The 21,659-nt window shown below is 28.6% G+C and overlaps 1 protein-coding gene across 1 annotated transcript in view; it reads left to right on the forward strand.

Moving 5' to 3' along the window:
• Positions 1-21,539, forward strand: part of fus (epithelial splicing regulatory protein fusilli) — a 71,716-nt gene extending 50,177 nt beyond the window's left edge. The window contains exons 5-12 of the mRNA XM_089223943.1: positions 9,656-9,745; positions 10,423-10,477; positions 17,207-17,317; positions 17,546-17,721; positions 17,801-17,895; positions 17,967-18,182; positions 18,396-18,689; positions 18,877-21,539. Of these exons, the coding sequence (XP_089080069.1) occupies positions 9,656-9,745; positions 10,423-10,477; positions 17,207-17,317; positions 17,546-17,721; positions 17,801-17,895; positions 17,967-18,182; positions 18,396-18,689; positions 18,877-19,791 (1,952 nt within the window). The 3' untranslated portion in view covers positions 19,792-21,539. The remainder of the gene's footprint in view (positions 1-9,655; positions 9,746-10,422; positions 10,478-17,206; positions 17,318-17,545; positions 17,722-17,800; positions 17,896-17,966; positions 18,183-18,395; positions 18,690-18,876) is intronic.
• The last annotated feature ends 120 nt before the right edge of the window (positions 21,540-21,659 follow it).

Consider the following 21,659-nt stretch of genomic DNA (forward strand, 5'->3'; position numbering starts at 1 on the left):
AGATTTACATCATATGTTAACTTCATCAATTCCTATTCTAGATAATATTTTAAAAATATTTCAACTCGTTTTTAGTTATTTATAGACGTTCTCAATTTTTTTTTTAGTTTTTATTCTATAAATGCCAATTAAATTGTATTCGTTAGATCAAAAAGTTTGAATATCAATACAATAAGGTTACCCATAAGTTGAGGAAATAGCAGTTAGAAAACACAAAAAAAACTTAATTTATATTTTGACAAAATTTATTAATTTAAAAATTATTTAGTTTAAGTATTCTAAACTGACAAACCATTTTCGCTCAGAATCTTTTTTCGTATACATTTATATCATTGAATTCAAATTTAATACTATCCATCACAATGGCTCATTTTTAACTTACTGTGAAACAACATCCACAAACCGGCTTTTTTAAATTACAATTGTTTCAATTTCATTCTTATAGTATATTATATATATTATATCTTCATATAATCATGGTTTTAATAAAACTTGTAAGTATCATTCAAAATAAGATTTTCGCATTAAACTAAAAATAGGAAAATCAATGTTTGAATCTTTTATGATTTTTTATAAAATTTTTATACATTTTTTACCAACTACTTTAATTTAACACTGTTATTTTTAGAGTTTTACAATATTAGAATTTGTATTCAATATCTGTTTGATGAAAACGCAAGTTAAAATAAATGTTTATTAAATCAATTTGATATTTTCAAGTTTTCGCTATAATATTATATTTAACTCCTCCTTTACTATAGGCAAATTAATTACCATTTGTGTATATTATATATATAGTTAATATTTTATTTTAGACACTACCTAAAATAAACTTTTTTTAGATTTTTTTTAAACACGTTTGAATTTTGTATTACGAGTTTAACTAGAAAGTTTTTCAGTAGGTACCTATGCATTATTTTATTATTATATAGCAATAGCATTTTACGCACTGTTTAGTATACGCATAATAAATAAACTTTAAGTAACAGTATTGACTTTGTATGGTACTGCGTCTACTTGAGGAATTTATGACTGATATGTTAGGTCCATAAAAAAAGCAACAAATGTTTCGTTGAATTAAAAATGTTGAGACTCACATGCGTAGTACGTACAGTGTGATGAACGCAATGGTGGAAACGTTTGATTTTCGAGTAACCTGTATATACAATAAAGTCTGACTGATTTCATGGTTACTCACTCGTCAGTAAGTTCATATCTGATGGCGTACAATGTAAATAATACATACCTTGGTAATCTCAACCGTTAGGACCATTATGGTTTATAATGATGATTTAATACACGTAGTACCATGATATTTTAACGTTTCGTTATATGTACGTACCTATATTAATTATTTAAAACATTACACGACACTATTTGTTGGATGGCGTCTTCCGAGTCCGACTTCAGTTTTGAGAGCATATTTTTTTATTATCGGCTAAAATGATCAACTTATCTCCACGAGCTTCATATATAATTAGCTTTGATTCCAAGAATCGCTTCTCTTGTTTTTCGAGCACCGGGCTGGGGTGACGCACCATCTGTCACAAATCACAAATGACATTTTTTGTAAGCATAAAAGTAATTTGAAATCGCCTCTACGATCGGTATTTATAATTTATCAGATTTTATTACAATATGTAACATTGTTACAAGTTCAATATACATACAAAAATCTGTATCATAACGTAACTAATATAATACTCTAATAAGTGATTCAGCTCTTCACAAATCGTCTAAACTGAACATATATTATAAATATATTGACTGGATCGTTTTTATAATTATCAGGTATATATTATAACTCGGACTATTATGCGGTAAATATTGATTGCATTTTTTATAATACATATATTATATATCAAGGTAATACATAAAATATATTAATATTAATAAGACGTTAACGTTTATTCATTTTTTTCGAATTCTATTAGAGATATGTATGTACTGAATGCGCCCAAAGGTCATGATTTTGTATGTTTTATTACACATTTAAATATTTCATTTCTAGAGCAGCTGTATAATAATATTATAAGTAGGTATGTATAAAACATATATTCCGAATATAAATTGTATTGTTATGTAAATGAGTTAGCTGAGTAAATTAAAATTATCAATGCTTGTCATATTCTAAAAATAAGATATATAGCCAGTTAATTTGTCAGTATTTAAAAGTCAGTAATAGTCATTGCTGCAATGTTATGGTAATAATAGGTACCTATATGATGTCTCGTGAGCATCGATGCGACGATACCTCACTTTTTTTCTTTTAATTTTCATTTCATTGATTAAATATAATCATAATAATATCATGAGTGTTTAGAAATCTAAATACATACATTATGCAACAGATTTGGTATTTTGGTGATCGTATAGTAATAAAATATCTTTCTCCTCCTGTAATTTATCAATCAAATGTCTTGAGTATACGCGATTTGTGTTTATGTATATTCTTAATATCTAAAATATTGCATAACTAGAAACATTGCGTAACTATTACATTTGTGTGTTTCAAAGGGTCAATGGGATTATCTGGGGATTGTGAATGGATAAAATATTGATAAACCGACCCTTAGATGTGTTATGAATTATAACCGAATCGCCTTTTTAAGTATATCATTTAATGTCCAATATAATTTATTATATAGATGACCAAGTTCTAAATTAAAATTAATAGTTTGAAATAATTTTTAGCGTCATTTTATAGTCCATTATTAGTAATAATTTAAATGTAATAAAATGTAATAATTTATTACATTACACGTAATAGGTACATAAAATAGTATTTATAGTTGTATAGTTTAAACACTGATAGTGCTCGTCAGAATAAAATATTATAAATTATCAAGAAGTAGACCGGTACTGATCGTTTAGTGTAACTTTAAAGTTTTATTTTATTTTTAGATTTTTGTCTTGGATATTGATTCGTTATTTCATAATAATAAAAAAAAAAATCGACTGTAATTTCAATAATTCGAATAACTGCTTTTATGTTTGTTAGGTATAATAACAGAAGTTCTTACATTTTAGAAATTTGATTAAAATAGGTATTATATTTGAAAAAAATTTTTCATTGATATCTGATATTAGCAATTTTTTGTCTTCGTCATCTGAATATTCAATTACATTAAAATGTGTCCAATTTAATGTATTTAATTTATAAAAATATTAATATAGGTTCTGTCAGAAAATGGTTAGTTACGATCCCTTCAACTAAAAACAATATATATAATATATGAATATATGATAATATCAAATTGTGCCGTGCAGTACCGATTGTAAATATTATTCAAATAATCATAAAAAAATAGGTAAAATCTGTATTTAAATTAACGACATGAGCCAATAGACAAGCAACAATTCGATAAAAGAATGTCAGGGAACATAATATTTTATATTAATAATTTCAATTTTGTTATCCAAAGAGGTTGAATTATTAACTAAAACAACGGTAGTTATAGAAAAATTATTTTAATTTATGGGCATTTAATTCAGTGGTTTCACCGTCATTTATTAAAATTAAATCTTAAAATAATTATACTATTTTTAAGCATATAACACAAATGAGAACGAACGTTGGTATCCTTTCATAGAAAATCTCTGATTTCCTTAAAAATCAACGTTTTATTGACTAAATAAATTAAGATTACTTTATTGTAAGGTAGTAAAATTATTTTCATTTTTATTTTTAAAATAATAAACAATAGTCAATATTTTAAAGTGTTCTATATGTATTCAGGCTATCAAATCCTTGATAAAATTTTCTATTGTTTTAGTTAATAAACCTGTACTTAGTCTTATAAGATACGTATTTAGTCTTTAGCGTATTATTGACGTTATGTTGAAATTTAAAAACAACATTTTGATATTTAAAGTTAATGACATAATTTTCATTTTCATATCACGAAGACGATGGGCGTAAGTGTTTAACTTTATTTGAATAAAATAAAAAAATCTGATAAGAAATGTAAATAATTATGAAATTACGATAAGTCGACAATTTCCGAGCAGTTCCGAATACAGCCGAGTTATGGCTATTTCAAACCCGTCGTAGAGTGCGCTACAGGTGGCACACCAAGGGACTAGAGATAACTAATTTCTTATACTCTTAATCAGTAATCAGTCATCAGTCGCGATTATTACGTTGCGCATGTAGTTAGTTATAAAATTTATTATAATTTTTGATTGTTGTTATTCTGTCTTAAAAATTTTGTTTACATTGCTGTTTTACGTGAGTATTATATATTTTTGTATTTATTTATATTCAAATGTATGGATTAGAATAAAAACAGTTAGGTATACCTACTCGTATTTCGAGGCTTCCGTATTTTTAAATATTATGGCTAGTAAACCGATTTAAAACCCGAAACTTAATATATTTTATTTTAATAATATACTATTAAATCACTGTTTGATCTCATTTTGTCCAATCTTTTGGTTTTTATCGTTGTCAGTCAAAATTTTGTATTTTTTTAAAATTATCTATTAAATTATAAAAATTTTAATTATTTTCACAGCATTATTACAAAATGTAGTCTAGGCGAATTCGACATTTTATTACTTACCAATAAGTTATATTCTATTCGTTTTTGCAGCACAGTAAAATGTTAACATTTGTAATTCATTAAAAAAAAATTGTCACATTGACATTGTTCTTTTAAAATATTGTACAGCATAATATATATTTTATAGTTTTGTAGACACGCTTATAACATAAGTGTGAGTACACAATATGCGACCGCGGTATAGACATTGCCATAACATATTATATTATATGTCAATAATATGTTTATAACATTAGCATTGTTGTTGGTTAACTTTAATCAAAATAATATTTATTGATAAATTACATTTATTCACTTGTTAAAAATTTGAATGAAAATTTATTTTCCCAATAAAACGAGATATATTAATCAAAATTTTTTTACTGAAAATATTGACTCGTGTAGTCATGCGTACAACTTTCATTAATTACGTGTTTTGTCAGCTTAAAAATTAATAACCACCAGTAACCATCGTTGTATACGTGTCGTTTATTATGATGTACAATATTAATAATGAGTTAGATATCTGTAATTTAGAGCTCATATTATCATGTGTTACCTATGTCAGGTCTCGACAATTATTATAATGTTGCCGGTATTCTGTATTATTTTTAATGGCTCATTTAAGGGCCGCTGATGTGACATTAGTCGTAAAATCAAGTTGGAATGGATTAAAAAAATCATTACTCCGATTTTGGAAGGGTTGCTTGTATAAGATTGCTTTGTTGGGATTCGTACGTACGTTTACAATATTTTTGTTTTTTTTTTTTCGTTGGTAAATACCGATTTTGAAAAAAAATATAGTAACTTCTTATCGTCAACAATGACGTCATCAGTAATCAGTTGTTAGCTCTTGTGATTTCATTCTACCGGGTATGTGTGATTATGTGTGAGAGTGTGTATAGTGCATACTGCATAGACATATTATACTAACTACTATAGACTATAGGCAACGAATGGTGTTTTTTGCGTAAGGAAAATAAGTCGCGTTAAAATAATATCTTCAGACACGGCGACGAGAGAGTTATCATTTTTCTTACAGTTGTGTGTATATTCTATTTTTTCGCAATATTATAAAACACATATTGCCCTATGGGCTATGGACTTTATACAACTGTTTGTGGTGTTATCGTTATTTTCTCGTTCACATTAATAATATTATTGAACGTCTTTATTATCCGTTAGACTTAATATGATCGAGAAATTGTGTTTCATAAAAAACCATACATAATCTTATAAATATTTTATATCTTATTGATAACACAAAATTAGTCAGTGAACAATATACTAATAATTGCAATGATACCAGTTTTCTTTACCAATTCATCATTAACATAAATCAATCAAATAAAATGGTTCGTTCTATTTTATGTACATTTGGATTTTGATATTGAGACATTGCCGATAACGTTCGGATGACAAATAGAGACACAAAATACGATATTTACAGGATATGATGGTTACACTTAAGGGGATGCCTATTGTCAAAGGATCGCTGTATTTACTGGATTAATTTTATCTGTTTTTTTTGTGATGTTTGTTATTTGAATTGTATGTAATTTACTTCGGCCATTTACATTTTAATGTGATCTCATAAATCTTCGAAATTAATAGATATAAAACAACAGAGCTATTCTCGTTACTTCCAGATAACGACAAAAATAAACTCTTGTCCGATTATAATAGTATGTTGTATTATTTCTTATCTAATTCTGCATTTATAAAACTACTATATAGAAGTATCGTCATATTTGATTGAGATTTCTTAACATTTCATTGTACTTATTGTACCTATATTGTAATGATAATTATCATACTTTGATCGTTATTAGAATCCTATTAAACATACTGATTTTTGGTCACGTGACGTCATTTTTTCAATAATGACTAATTATATTATTATTGATCTCAACGAAAATCGTATTATGAGAATTTTGATACCTATTGCTGTGTAACATATTTTTGTTTCAATACTATTATATAAAATATAAATCCAAGAGTAAAAAAATAGTTTAAAAAATATAAATACGAGGTTTATACATACTATCATAAATTATAAATATTAAAGATATGAATTTCTTTACTATGTATGTATAATATTGTGAGTAAATATTTAAAATATCTTTTATTTGGTTCTCTCGCTCTTGAAACACTTAAAGCATCGATAATGTCTGGAGGATACCGATATTTTGTCGTCGATAACAAGTATTGAAGATTTATGAATTATATCAATGAAAATAACAGACACAATGCGTTGTCTGTATAATATGGTATTTAAAAATGTAACGGTTAGTTTCTATATAAACATCCATTCAAAAATAATATTTTTGTTAAGATCACATTTTTTGAAGAATAAATCTTTATTTATACGTGATAGAACCATAAATATATTATCTTCAAAGTCGTTGTTGCTACATAACAGACTTATTTCAAGACAAATGATTTACTACCGTATTAGTACCTAAATAAGAAATAGGTAATAGTTTTTTTAGTAAATAAATTACATTAATTTTTTTACAATCATTTTTAAATGTAAATTAATTAAAGCAGTACAGTTTCTTACACGCAAAATGTTTTCATTATTTTGTATCTGTTTAAAATTGGCTAAAAATCAAATATGTGGAATTTTAAAGTAAATCTATTGAATAACTAGTTCAAAATAATTATTGTGTGATACAGAATTATCTATTTATTCGCATGTAAATAATATTTACTAAATATTTTAATCCATGTTTCCTGAATTTTTTTGAGAACACTAAATGATACTAATATAATGTCATTAGTCATTAAAAACTTTTTTCCTACCTAGTTTTGAATATTATCAAATATTTTGACTGTTGAATATTTTCTACTGTTATCATAATATTATTACTTAAAAATTAAAATATTACGTTACATTTCAGTGATTATTGTTTTTTTTTAATCGTTTTCTTAAATTCTATTAGAACAAACTTCTTTTACATCTATTGACCGTAGTTATCAGAATAATCTTTGTCTATATCGAGTATAAGTGGTATATAATCTAGTACTACGTGTGGTGTGTTTTATATGAAATATTATTGTCAATGTTATTACTACTAGTTTTTTATGAAAATAAATATATTAAAATTATAATTTCTCTTTGAACATTTTTCGTATAATAGGACATTTTTAAGGTTGATAATATTATGTCCCCTCTTATTTTCAAAGCATTTAATGGTATTTAAAATTATTATTTTGTTTGATTTAATTTTTTGCAAAATAAAACTGTTAATAAATTATAAAATGTATAACTAATATTATTTCTTCTTTATCTCATACACGTAATACTACAACGAAAAACACGGATAGAACAATAATATAAGTGAAGGTTTCAAGTTTCAATATTAAATTAAAAAATGTATTAGAACTCAGTATCAAATATTTTGACATCCATTGAAGTTATCTAGAGATAACATTTATTAGCAATATATTAAACTATTAAAATAGGTATCCAACGTGTAGTTAGGTCTAAAAAATACTTCTGGTAGGTGTTTGGGATAATACAAAAATTACAAATCAAAGACTTTTTACAAAGTGTAATCATTTTATGCAGCTTATTAGGATTTTCAATTTAATTTAATTAATATATTTTTTTAAATTTAATGTTCTTTCCATTTTTCATTACGTTGTTATCAATTACATTTAATTTACGAATGTATTTAGCTATTAATTATAATCTATATATTTTTCAAGTAAATTTTTAATTAATATATTATAACTTATTATTTATTTTATTTTTAAAATAATTAAAGAAATATAATCAGTATATGTATGTACATAGGTAGGTGTATTTTCGTAATATTTGAAATTGTTTTGGTTTTATTTTACTTTATATTTACTTTAAAAAAAAAAAAGTAATAATAATAACTTTACAATCAAATATATTTTATTTTAAATACGAAACGGGAAAATGTCTTCTTCGAAAACATACCTAGGAAAATTGTATAACTTATTGTAGAAAAATTGTAAAATATTGTAAAATTGTATAACTTATTGTGCCGATATGATGTAAAATGTATGTGCAGTGGTGAGTGATGACGGCAGTGGTGGTTAAAAAAATCATTTTCACATTTGTACACGTGATGTACCTTTTGGCTTTTACGCATTTGGCATAGTAAAACTTTTTAAAAAGAGGCTCAATTATAAATAAAAAATGTTCTCAACCCGCACTTTGCTCTTTATTATACTCCATACCTGTACGTAAACTATAGGAGAGTAACGATCTAAAAAAAGGTATACCTAACTCTCATATACCGGCTGCTCGTTGTCGTTATCAGCAACAGGTTGTGTGTGCAGCCGTTAATCGCTTTACTTACAACTATATATTATATTATTATTATAATTTATGTGCTCAAACGTGCAAACACAAAAAAAAACCAACTCATCGAAATGAACGAACGAACGCCGCCGCCGTAGTCATGCGTTATTGTTTTAAATATAACATTATATTATATTACATATTTTACGGAATTACTAGAATATTATTGGTACCTATATAGATACCCATATATTTCTTAGGTGTATTATGCAATACTGTTTACTAATTATTATATTATGCGTTGAACAGGATGGTACGTTTAATACAATTTAATAATATTACAGTAATAATTATTTTGCGATTATATTTTGTCGAACGCATAATAGTAGTAATAATAATATGGATAATTTCGATTGCATTCACATGCACACTCGTAACAAATTAAAATTATTGTGAAAAATCATTATTAATGCCGTTAAAAAAATACAACCGTACTTGTGATTAGACATCATCATTAGCGCACCTGCAGACTGGCTTGACGACCCACTTCGATTTGCATAATATATATATTTAATTTCCGTTTAATTCAATTACGAACCACGCGTATACCTATTATGTTTATACCTATAATGATATTATACATATGTGTCGGATTGTATATTTATCGTTCATAATAATATCATCATAATAGAATATATTATAGGTACTACCGTTGTCGATTGTCTTTTTAAATAATATCATCGTAATTAATTTGATATTACACATAATATGTTATTATTGACTATTGCTGTTCTCACAAAGTGGTTGTTTCCTTGACCCCCCGACTATTCAGATCTAGAAATAACTCATGAAATCGATTCTCAGTTCTACGTAGCCGAGGTCAAGGATATGGTAAACATTGTCCAAAGACTCATAGCTGATGGTAAGTTCTCGGGTATTAAAAATTCTAAGTTTCTTAATTTTATTTTTTTTTGTGCCATCAGAGTGCGCCCGCGTGCGTATTAGGTTAAAATGAAAAAGAAAAGAAATTAATAAACAATTATTATTGTTTTCCGAGTATTGTATGTGTGTGTGTGTGTGTGTGTGTGTCACAACGCCATACGAATCGTCGATCTATTTCTTCGCTGGGGCTGGGTGTGAAAGGAGGGTTCCCCGTAACCCATAAACAAGCTGTGCTGGCAGTTTTCTAGCTCTTTCCCCGCTCCGTGTCCTAGCATATTTTAACCAAAATTTAATGAAGTCATCAAATTTTAACCGTGTCTCTCACACAGCGAGTGTAATCCAATATTGTTTTGTCGTTGTGTAATTTGTTTGACACGTCTTTCAATAACGTGTATGACTGAAAAAATTTCTTTCCAACCCCCCACCCTCTTGACTGCCAATCCATAACCCGTTCAGCTAACAGGAAGTGCACTGCTCAGCGAATTTCAGTAAACAATATTCACTCATCGCATTAATTATCACTATTATAATATGCGTGTGTTTCGCAATCGTTTTTGCCGTATAGCCGGTGATGTTATAGTAGTGTGGGATATCATCACTGGTTATTGTAGTTCGTAAGTTGAATATTTTAAGAAAACAATTATTTACATGTTTCAGGCCACACGTTCAATTCGCCGGAAATCGTTCAGCTAAAACTAGAACCGGGTATTTGGTGAGTTATACATTATTTATTATTATTATTATTGCTTACCTATAATAGGTATCTTTGTAATTTATTCATATTTAGTATCCGTAATGTTATAAGTTGTAATGCATTTACATGTTTCGATCCCTAATTAAAAAAAAAAAAACACCTATTAAATAAAACGGTTATTGGTTTGGGTTAACGATTGAGTTATTTTTTTTTTAGAAGCTATTGTTGTGACATAACAGAACGATATCGTTATTATCGGGTGTTGTAATACGATCAATTTATTATAATATGAGTATATGACTCATGAAAATAGATTTAAATAGTCCATTTTGATAGGTATGTATTATTTATACGTAATAAGAGCCCAGAGGTCATTTCGTTCATTATTTATTTTTAATAACTACTGCATTCAGTGTTGTAACTAGTATTTTTGGACCTTATAGAGTATAACTGTGATTACAATAATTCTCGTATCAAGATAGTAAACTTTATTGTGCTCTTAAATATCTTTTTGATTTGTGCAGACCAAATATGTATCAGAGTGTCCTCTGCCCCCCTCTCAATCATCGACTTTCCGAGTATTATCTGGGCTCAAAAACTAAATCTCAGTATTATAGCACTATTTTGTTATAGAGAACTACTATACCTGCAATAACAAACACGACCAAATTTTCATTTATTGCGATTAAAAATTAAAGCTTTGTTAAAACAAAATTAGGTGTTTCTAACTGGCGAAAGCTGTTTCCTATTTTTGATATAAATCTCATCGTTAGGATAACTATTTTCTCATCATTTATATGGTTAGAAGTTTTTAAAACCTATACTGCAGCAATTTGAAATGTTCGATTTTACCTCATATATAATAGTGACCTGTATTTGTTATTTATTATTTATATTTTTGACGGTATGAGTTCGTTACGTGATCATTCCTTGTAGATTTTTACACTTTTAGTTGTATAATCGTTATTTATTTTTTTTTTTTTTTTAATTTGTGTGTATGTAACGTACGTAAAGGTTATATGAATTATGAACTGTTGGAAAAAAAAATTATTAATAAAATTTTGATTAACGCCGTTCGCCGTTAACTGCAGACAAATAAATCGATCGTATATATTCGGCTCAACTGATTAATCAAATAAATATCATATTCGTAAAACCATTTTTTACCGCCGTTACACATCATAAATATTGATTGATATAATAAAATAATAATAATATTGTAATTTATAGGTACTCGATATTAAACGACGTTTTTAAACACATGTTTAAATGTCGGGTGGATATCGACACCCTTTCTCGGGCACAATGTATGTGTTTTTTTTTATATCCTTGTAAGCTCGTTATATCGAAAACGGCACAAATATCATAAATCATGATAATAAATATATATAAGATCTCCTTTTAAATGGGTTTAAAAAAAAACATATTTCGATGTACATGCTTGTCTGCCGATATATATTGCGCTGTCTCTGTGTCGTCGGATCGTAATCCTGAGGTTATCGGCGTTCCGTTTCGTTCACGATAAGCCACAATCGCCCATTATATTATAAATATATTTTTTAGATAATTACATAAAATTATAATACGGAAGGAGAGAAAAGGGATCATGAGAAAAAATATGTATATGTGTAACTTTTAATTTTTAATTAAATATAATGCATGTGAGAAATCGTTTTCTCATTTTTGCGCCCTTTCCCAGCATTTTTTAACCGTACCTTGTGTAGGTACTAGGTAGTGATATCAAACATCAATGACGTTGTATTGTGATAAATATATTATTCATAATTAAACTCAAACTCGTAGTAATTGATATTGCGAGAAAAAAAAACTTGCACCCATTATTCTTGAGGCGTTTGTTGTTTTTTTGCTTTTTACTAATTTACAACTCTCTATTGGCACCTACTGTCGTTGTAAATACTAAGCGCACGTATACCTACGTGACGTTGACATCAGTCACCTGTTGTACTGCTATATATTTCGTTATCCTTTGGCAATAATTAATAATATAATAAGTCTACTACTTACTCATCGTATATATAAACAACATAATATTTCCCTATGCATACAATATAAGGGCGTAGAACAATTAAATATTAATTTTAAAAGATAAAGTCATTTGCCCAAATTGTATATTATTGTACTACTGCATGACGGCATTCTACTTAAACGTATTATTTCTGGGACGTTTCCGACAAATGACAATATTTCATATTTTCATATTATATATTATGTGCGTGCATTGTACAACAATAAACAGGTCTCATTACGAACATACCTGCTGCGCAAACACAAGCGTGAATAGGTAGTACGACTATAAAAAAATAAACCGTATTTTTCGATGAGGGAACAGTTATATTATACGATTAAGTATCGTCTGTTTTTACTACCACACGTAGGTCGTAGGTAATAATATGTATATAATATTTCTAAACATTTAATTTATTTTTATTTTATGGTCATTATGGTGTGATGTTTAAAGTTTAAACATAACATTCTCAAATGTGTGTGTTTTATTGGATATATTCGTTTTACTTCTTCTTAAAATAAATAATAATTGTTATATATTATTGTAATTTATTTTAAATATTAGTTTAATAATATCATATAAATATCCAATTGCCAATCTATATGGGATTTTGTAAGTAAATCATTAAATTATTATTATTCACATTATATTGATTTGACACCGAGGTTATCGGTTTTTTAAGTGCGGTACGGATGTTTCACATTTAACTTTTTGTTGGATAGTGGGATAAGATAAATCAATCTATTTTAAAACGGTTCTAAATCTTAACACATGTAAAGAAACTGAATTTTAATATTTTATTCGTAAAAATACATGACCTTACGGGAACGGAAGAACGGTTTTTTCGATTACGTACTAACTATTTAAAGTAGTTCTTTTCCCAAGTGTAGCAATACAATATTGTTTAACGTATTTTCTAAAAATTCAAATCCTAAGACAAAAGTGAAGCTGTATAATCTCAAATTCAAAATAACATATACAAAATTGTAGAGGCCAAAGATGTTATTATAAAATAAAAATTATTATTTATTGTAATTACATATTTCATTTATTAATTTATTATAATTGACTTTTTTATGATAACAATTACTTTGATTTGAAATACGTCCCATATATTCTGGTTTTAATGTGTTTTAATATCTGACAGGTTTTCAATTTGATAACGTCAATTATTTACAATATAAAATTATCTTTATGTGTCGGAAGAACGAACAACGAACATAAATCTTTGATGATATTTAACTATTTAAGACATTAATCGATAACTTTTAAATGTACCTAAGAATAAGTATTTGAACGGCTAAACTCGAGTTTTTCTTATAAAGTTATTTAATTACTATTGATAATTTCAAAATTAAGTATCTCTGTAGTCTGTAGTTGATTGAGACATTTCCAAAATACTTTGAAAGATATATTTTATTATTTCGTATATACTTAACGTTCTACTTTCAACATAAAATGTAGAATTAAAACGATAGTTTAATTTGTATATAATTATTAATTACTGTTATTTGAACGTTTCGTAAAAAGATAATGACGCGATTTTGAGTAAATACTCAATAATATATTAATGTGTGTTACGATTTCTTGCTTTCATGAAGTTATCGTTTTGATGATTGAACACTGTGCTAAGTGCTTATTATTATTCCACGAACTGGACTATATTGGACGAACAAAGATAATTTTTTTAAATGTTTATGTAATATAATTTATTTATGTTGTATAAATATAGGCAATCTAAGAATATAGTGTGATGTGTTATTAAATCGACTTTTACGTGAAAGAGAACACTATAGCACTGCGTTTTCGACGCAAGACGTGCCTATATAATATTTTTTCGAATCTCCGTTTTTTTTTTAAGTTTTCAAAAACACTTACTTGCATGCGTAATAATACAATATTTTATGACAATTTATATAAATGCAGTTCTCAAAGATCAAAGTTATTTCCTTGACATTATTATTTTATTATTTTCTCTAGTAGATAAGTTATGCGCATAAACGGCGTTTACGCCGAGCTGTGTGCACCTATTTATCATAAACATAATATTATAATAATAATAATTATTATTTACTTATAATATAACGTGAAACTATCGTTGTCCCCGATAAGTGTGTGCGTGCTCGCATTCAGCAGCCTTCAGTAGCGCCACGGCGGCAGCGCGCGCGCGCGATCACACTTAGACGCACAGCGTAATTTTTACAATTTATTTCACACAACGCGTTGTACATATTTTTTGGTTTTTGGTTCATTTTTCCTCGCCCGACTAATTATAATAAAAACATACACACTACAATATCACTATATAAGTAAAAAATTAATTCCTCAACGTGCGCGTGTGTCACACTAACTCTTCGCACACTAACGCGAACGAGTGTACACGAGGCGAAAACAATATATATACATATTATATTATATACCTCCTATACACACGACGCACTCGCTCACACACTCTTGACTTATGGCGTTGACACGGGCGCAGACGATAAAAAAAATAAAAAAAATACCTTGTGCTCTCGGTAGGTCTGTCTATCTGTCTTTCTCGCTCTGTCTTTACCCCCTCCCCCGCACTATTGTTCTATTTCATTTTTCACTTCTGCTCGAACGAGCACTCGAGTTATGGTCTCCCTGAAAAAAAAACGCATACAATATAACACAAACGCACACAATATTATAGGTACCTACTTATATTATACTTTATACATTTTAATAAATGCACACATCCACGAGTAGAGTTTCGTCGACGACATACCTACTTATAATAATAATGTGATTATGTTTCTTATCTCGTTCGAGTGTTGTTTTCACAATTCACGGCCGTGTATTAGATAAATGTCTCGGTGATCGGTCTCGAAAAAAAAATTACCATAATTTAAGTTTTATGGAGATTGATAATCGCATTTAATGTTTTGTTATGTATTATTCATCATGGCGTCGTCGATGTTTACGCTGCAATAGTTTTATCATAGTTTATTATCCATCAACAGTAATACATATACTTTTTTATAATACCTACATTGGAGACTTTCGATGTTGTCCCCGTCCCCCGATTTGAATTTCCGATTACGACTAAACTACGATTATTACGGTCGACGGGCAAAGGTCGAGAGTTGTAAAAGAGGTTATGAAAATGCATATTTTTACGAACGCCCGACTTCCCGTCGTCGTCCGACCACACTTATATATCTGCCTACCCGACCTCTTCCCACTTTTCCGTTCGTATCTTCGTATAAACTGCTGGTTACATTATTAGGTTCGCCCTCTACGTATATTATGACGTGTTGGTGCTCCATCGCGTTCTGATTCGTCGTCGAAACGGTTCTAACGACGTTCGTTTTTCGATTGCCTGTTTTTTTTTTTTTTTTTATCTAATTCTTTTAATTTATCCGTAATATGTCACATAAACCTAATAATGTCTTCGATATGATGCAATCACCTCTTTTTTCAAATACCATAGTATATTTAATAGGTACCTATATAGTATACACAAAAATCACCAGTCGTATTCTATAAAAAAAAAAAAATGATTGTCGATAGTTCATAATCACTACGACACTCTCATGATGGGCATGAGCAATTAGCGTTTTATGTATCATATATAATATGTATACCAATTCTTTTTGTGTTTTCGATATCACCTCAATGACTCTCTCACTTCTCTAATAATCTATGACGTACCTACTCGTTGTTATTGTTTACAATAAAAATAATATAGATATTAGATATATATAGATATTTTTTTTATTGGTACTTTACTAAAAGTAATTTTTCTTTAATTATTGATTTTTCGTTATTTTAAAACGACTACAACGTTTAATTATAATTTAAACTCTATAATATGCTTATATATATATATATATGCTTTAATATTATCTTGTAACTATCTTGGAATATATTTTTTTAAGCTTTGTACCTATTATATAAAAGTGTTGTGATTTTATACAGTAGGTATACTGAATATTATTTAAAAAATATCTTGAAATATTTTATGTACCTATGTAAACTAGGTGGTGCCTATGGCACAGAAATACATACATTTAGATATTTAAATTATATTCAAAAAATCTCTTTAGTGGGTAATACTTTATTTCGCTTAGTAGGTATTTGATGGATATCGTACATTATACTTGTTTTTATTTCAACTCTGTAACAAATATATTATGATTTATACAATTATATTGGGTATTCTATGTTTATCTACGAGCATAATTTAAATTTTATTATTGGTTTGATTTTATATAAGTATATAGTTAAAGAATTATCATTGTTTCACCAATTTGAATAACATTGATTTTTCTTTTTAGTTAATGATTTTTAATTACATTTTAAGAATGTTCAGTCTACTTTTTCAATATTACTTACTACATTAATTAATTAATGAAGTATAGAACAATTTCAATTAATTTGTTAATTTGAATGTTTATTGGTCCAATGCGCCCACTTTAATATACCGTAAGAACAACTTTTGTCTGAATCAGACAAGAAATTTATTTTTATAGTGAATTATATGATATTTTCATTAATTTTTATTTGATTTGTTTATTTTGTATTCACTTTCTTTGGTTAAACATTAATATGAGGTTTGATGGCTCCTGATAACTCACTAAATCCTAATGAAGCCCTCCGAAAATATTAATTGGCGACCTTAACATTATATTATAAGTCCCAGTATAATCAATATCAATAAATCTAATTATTATGTATTTAATTTTTATTTATAGTTGGAAAAATGAAGAAGTAGATAACAATTGTGTAGTCAGAGCTAGAGGTCTTCCGTGGCAATCATCTGACCAAGACATAGCCAAGTTCTTTCGTGGTCTTAATATAGCAAAGTATGTAAAGTTTGACATTAAAATCTTAATGTCAGGCTGCATAAACAATGACTAGCAATTGAATTATTCAATAGAAAACTAAAGATTCTTTGAACATGATTTAGTGGCCAATTTTATTGCTACATTACATTTTTGTAAACCATTAATCAATTGTTTTATGCAACTCAGCATTAAGATTTTAAATGATCTGATTTTTACTATATAATGTAATACATTTTATTTTTGCAGAGGCGGTGTAGCATTGTGTTTAAGTGCGCATGGTCGTCGTAACGGTGAAGCAGTAGTACGTTTTGTGAACCAAGAACATAGAGACATGGCTATGAAAAGACATAAGCACCATATTGGTAGCCGTTATATCGAAGTATATAAAGCTAATGGCGAGGACTTCATTAATGTTGCTGGTGGTATGTTAAAAAACTGAAGATGTTTGATATGATAAAATAAGAAATGATTTAATCTTAAATATCTTTTTTATTCTTGTAGGTAACAGTAGTGAAGCCCAAACATTCCTCACCAAGGGTGCTCAAGTGATTGTGCGTATGAGGGGTTTACCTTATGATTGTACAGCCAAAGATGTCGTAAGTTTCAAATACATTAACTGTACTATTAATTTTCATGATCATAATTTTTCATACAAAAATTATTTTAGATTACATTCTTTGAAAATGGTGAGCAGACTTGTTCCGTAATGGATGGAGAAGATGGTGTTTTATTTGTTAAAAAACCTGATGGACGTGCAACTGGTGATGCATTTGTTCTATTTGCTGATGAAGATGATGCTCCTAAAGCACTTAGTAAGCACAGAGACCTAATAGGTACGAGGTACATTGAACTATTTAGGAGTACAACAGCTGAAGTACAACAGGTAATAATGTTTAAAATATCTTAAAATAATTAATAACTTTTTTAATAATTAATAATTTTTACTAGAATGAATATACTTACCTATTGTACCTATGTTATTATTAATTCAAAAATAATCATTTGATGATACATATCACAGTAATTTAAACATGAAATTGTTGATGTTTTTGCTTCTATTTTTTCTAACATAATGATTTTTAAAAAATGTTCTAAGGTTTTAAATCGTGCAATGGATCCATCTGTACGATCAACAGTTAGTGATAGCAATGGCAACATAACTGCCCCAGTTACAACAACAGCTGGTGTGAATAATTCACCTACTGCACTTCTCGGGCATGTGCCGCTTCTGCCACTGCCTCAACACGTCATCACTAGTGGCACACGAAAAGACTGTATACGCTTACGTGGACTTCCATATGAAGCAAATGTAGAACATATACTTGAGTTCCTCGGTGAACATTCAAAAAATATTGTATTCCAAGGTGTACATATGGTTTACAACTCGGTGGTAAGTAACATAGATTAATAATTTATAGAGGTAAAAATGGAAAAATATAACTAAAAAATGGTATGCTTTGCTTCAGACTAAAAATAATAAGTCACTTCGAAACTATTTGACTATTCAGTATTTTTTGTATGCCAATCAGTTTTTTTTTAACGTGTATTATTTAAATTTCGAATACTGTCCCCCCTAGGGTCATGCATCTGGTGAAGCATTCATTCAAATGAACAACGAGGGCAGTGCTGCTCAGGCAGCAATGGCTAAACACCACAATTATATGTCTTTTGGCAAAAAACAACGGTACATCGAAGTGTTCCAGTGTTCTGGTGAAGATATGCATCTGGTGTTGACTGGCGGAGGTGCTGCGTCAGGAGCTTTATCCCCAGTAGCTGCCAAAGCGCTATTATCACCACCTGGTATGTTACCTGCACAGCCTCTAATGACCACCAACCCAGTGGCTAATCCTGGTACCCCAGTCCCTACCCTAATGCCCGCTTGGGATCCAATGTCCGTTTATACCCAGAATTTAGCCCAAACCCTAGCCCTCCAGCGTGCGGCTATGGCAGCTGCCCAACAACAACAACAGCAGCAGCAACAACAGGAATCATGGTTGTATCAATTAGCTCAGCACAATCAATTGATAAATCTTGCTTTACTCACCAAACAGCAGCAAGACATGAATGGTGGTATGGTACAACAGCCTAATATTCAGTCTATATTATCTCCGAATGCAGCTCAACATTTATTGGATAATAGTGCTCAAAATTACATGGCTAAAAGTGCAGCTTCGCCGTATATGTACTTTAATATGCCACGGTTTCCACACAACATGGCAGCTAAGCCTTACGTGCCAGTTTCGGCTGCTGGTGGTCAGTTTGTCATGCAGCCAACGGCCAATTCACCACAGAAACGTTCATGGCAACAAGCATTTCCTGGTGGGCCTGAAAATTCTAATAAACGACAGTTTGCACCGCCGTCTGCTTCTGCTACTGGGCCCATGTTCCCAATGGGTCAAGGCCCTAACGCAGCTGCGGCTGCAGCTGCAGCAGCTGCCATGGCCGCATCATCCCCTTATCTACAACACCCTGCACAGTTTTATACCATTTAGCTTCTTTCCACCACTCTGTTCTCCCTCCCTCCAATGTTAATTTGCTATTGTTAGTTTGGTTATTAGAGCTTATAACCGGGTACATGGTTAGTGGTTAATGGTTACACAAAAATTTGTTTTTATTTTTTTAACATTATCCGTCCTCTGGATTATATATTTTTCCATTATATATACATATATATTATATATATACATATATACAAAATGCACAAAGTGTACTTAAAGCAATTGAGCTTAAATCATTTACAGGGTACTGAATGAATTTTGTAAATTTATTCTTAACTTTTTTTTAAATTACTTTTAATAGATTTTAAGACTAATTTTAAATAACTAATATGTACTTAAATATTGTTTCCAATTAACTCATGGAATTTATTAGATTATGGACCACTGTCTATGCAACTTTATTCAATTCACTAAAATCATTAAGTAATTTTACTAAACATTCCTTAAACTTCAAAAAGATCCCATTTTATATTATTTTTAATTTAATATCTTATTGTTGTTAGGATTATTTGTTATTTATTTATTTTCGTTTTTCATCTGTCTTATAGTTTTATAGGCCCTGTTAACCTATTATTATAGTTATTATTATTATTTATATTATTATTATCATTATTATTATTATTATTATTATTATTATTATTTTAGTTTTTTCCTTGCTTAACTAGGACTAACCTAATGTGTTTAGCTTAAAACCTGTTTTAATCACATCATTTGATAAAATGTTATATCATTAGATTATTACTTAACTTTTTTGTTTTAATTAGTTATTTAGGCACTTTTAGACTTTAGACATTTTTTTAAGTTAAGTAGTTAAAAAATTTAATTTTTTATTTATAACATTAACACCAGTTACGTTTTGTTCAAAAGTCTCAGGCTTTCGCTATTGATAAATTTATTTCTTCTATATTAATATTCTGTTTCATACACATTGTGGGATTGTTTTGCGCTTAGATTTTATTCTATTAAAAGCTTCATGTGGCCCAATCACGTGTATGGTGATTGGAAGGGAAATTATCTATGAAATAGTAAAATCTACAACCATTAATAATAATCTGTCATTGTGGTAAAATGGTTCTGGGGTTAGTACAAGCTTGGTGTTTTTTTTTTTTTGCATGATCATTATTATACCTACTTATATCATTGTTAGCACATTTTGTTGTTGTTCTGTTCAAATATTTTATTAAACCAATACATGTTGTTATCATTACTATGTCAAACGTGCATGCTACATTTGACGTTTACAGCGACGGACTGTGTACAGTTAGAATACTGTTGCAGGTGTAGTACTTCAATTAAAAAAATTTTTTTCAATACTGCCGTTTCATTGATGAACATCAGTTCTGTTTGATATTTTTATTTTATTGAAATCTTTTATGCTTCGGATACAATATATTTTTGAAAATTTTTGAATAATCCTGTTGTTTTATACTTAAATGATACCGGAGTCTTAATTTGTACATTTGAACAGAACAACTGGACCCTGTTCCCTGGATTCAATGACACTGTGTGGACAGAAATAAATTTACTGTAGCGGAACCTTGGGATTTGTGTGCTACTAAATATTATAATAAATGCTGTATCTAGATAGCGAATATGAAATGTGTACAAATCTTTTATTGACCCGTTTTTTTTTTATTTTTATTATTATTTAATATGTTACGCATTAATATTAATAATCATAATAATAGACGAATTATTTTTATATAGTAATATAAAATATATCGAAATAATGCCTAACGGAATTTGGTGTTGAAGTCGTATGTTTTATTCTGCTTTTTATCTTATATATTTGTATACGTTGTTGACACCGGACTGAACCTTTTATACAATTGCAAGGGTGACAAGAAAGATGAATAAAGTTC

Source organism: Diuraphis noxia, unplaced genomic scaffold (assembly GCF_037042655.1).
Source record: "Diuraphis noxia isolate RWA-SAM2 unplaced genomic scaffold, SU_Dnox_SAM2 contig0003, whole genome shotgun sequence".
In the NCBI taxonomy this organism is placed as follows: Eukaryota; Metazoa; Arthropoda; class Insecta; order Hemiptera; family Aphididae; genus Diuraphis; species Diuraphis noxia.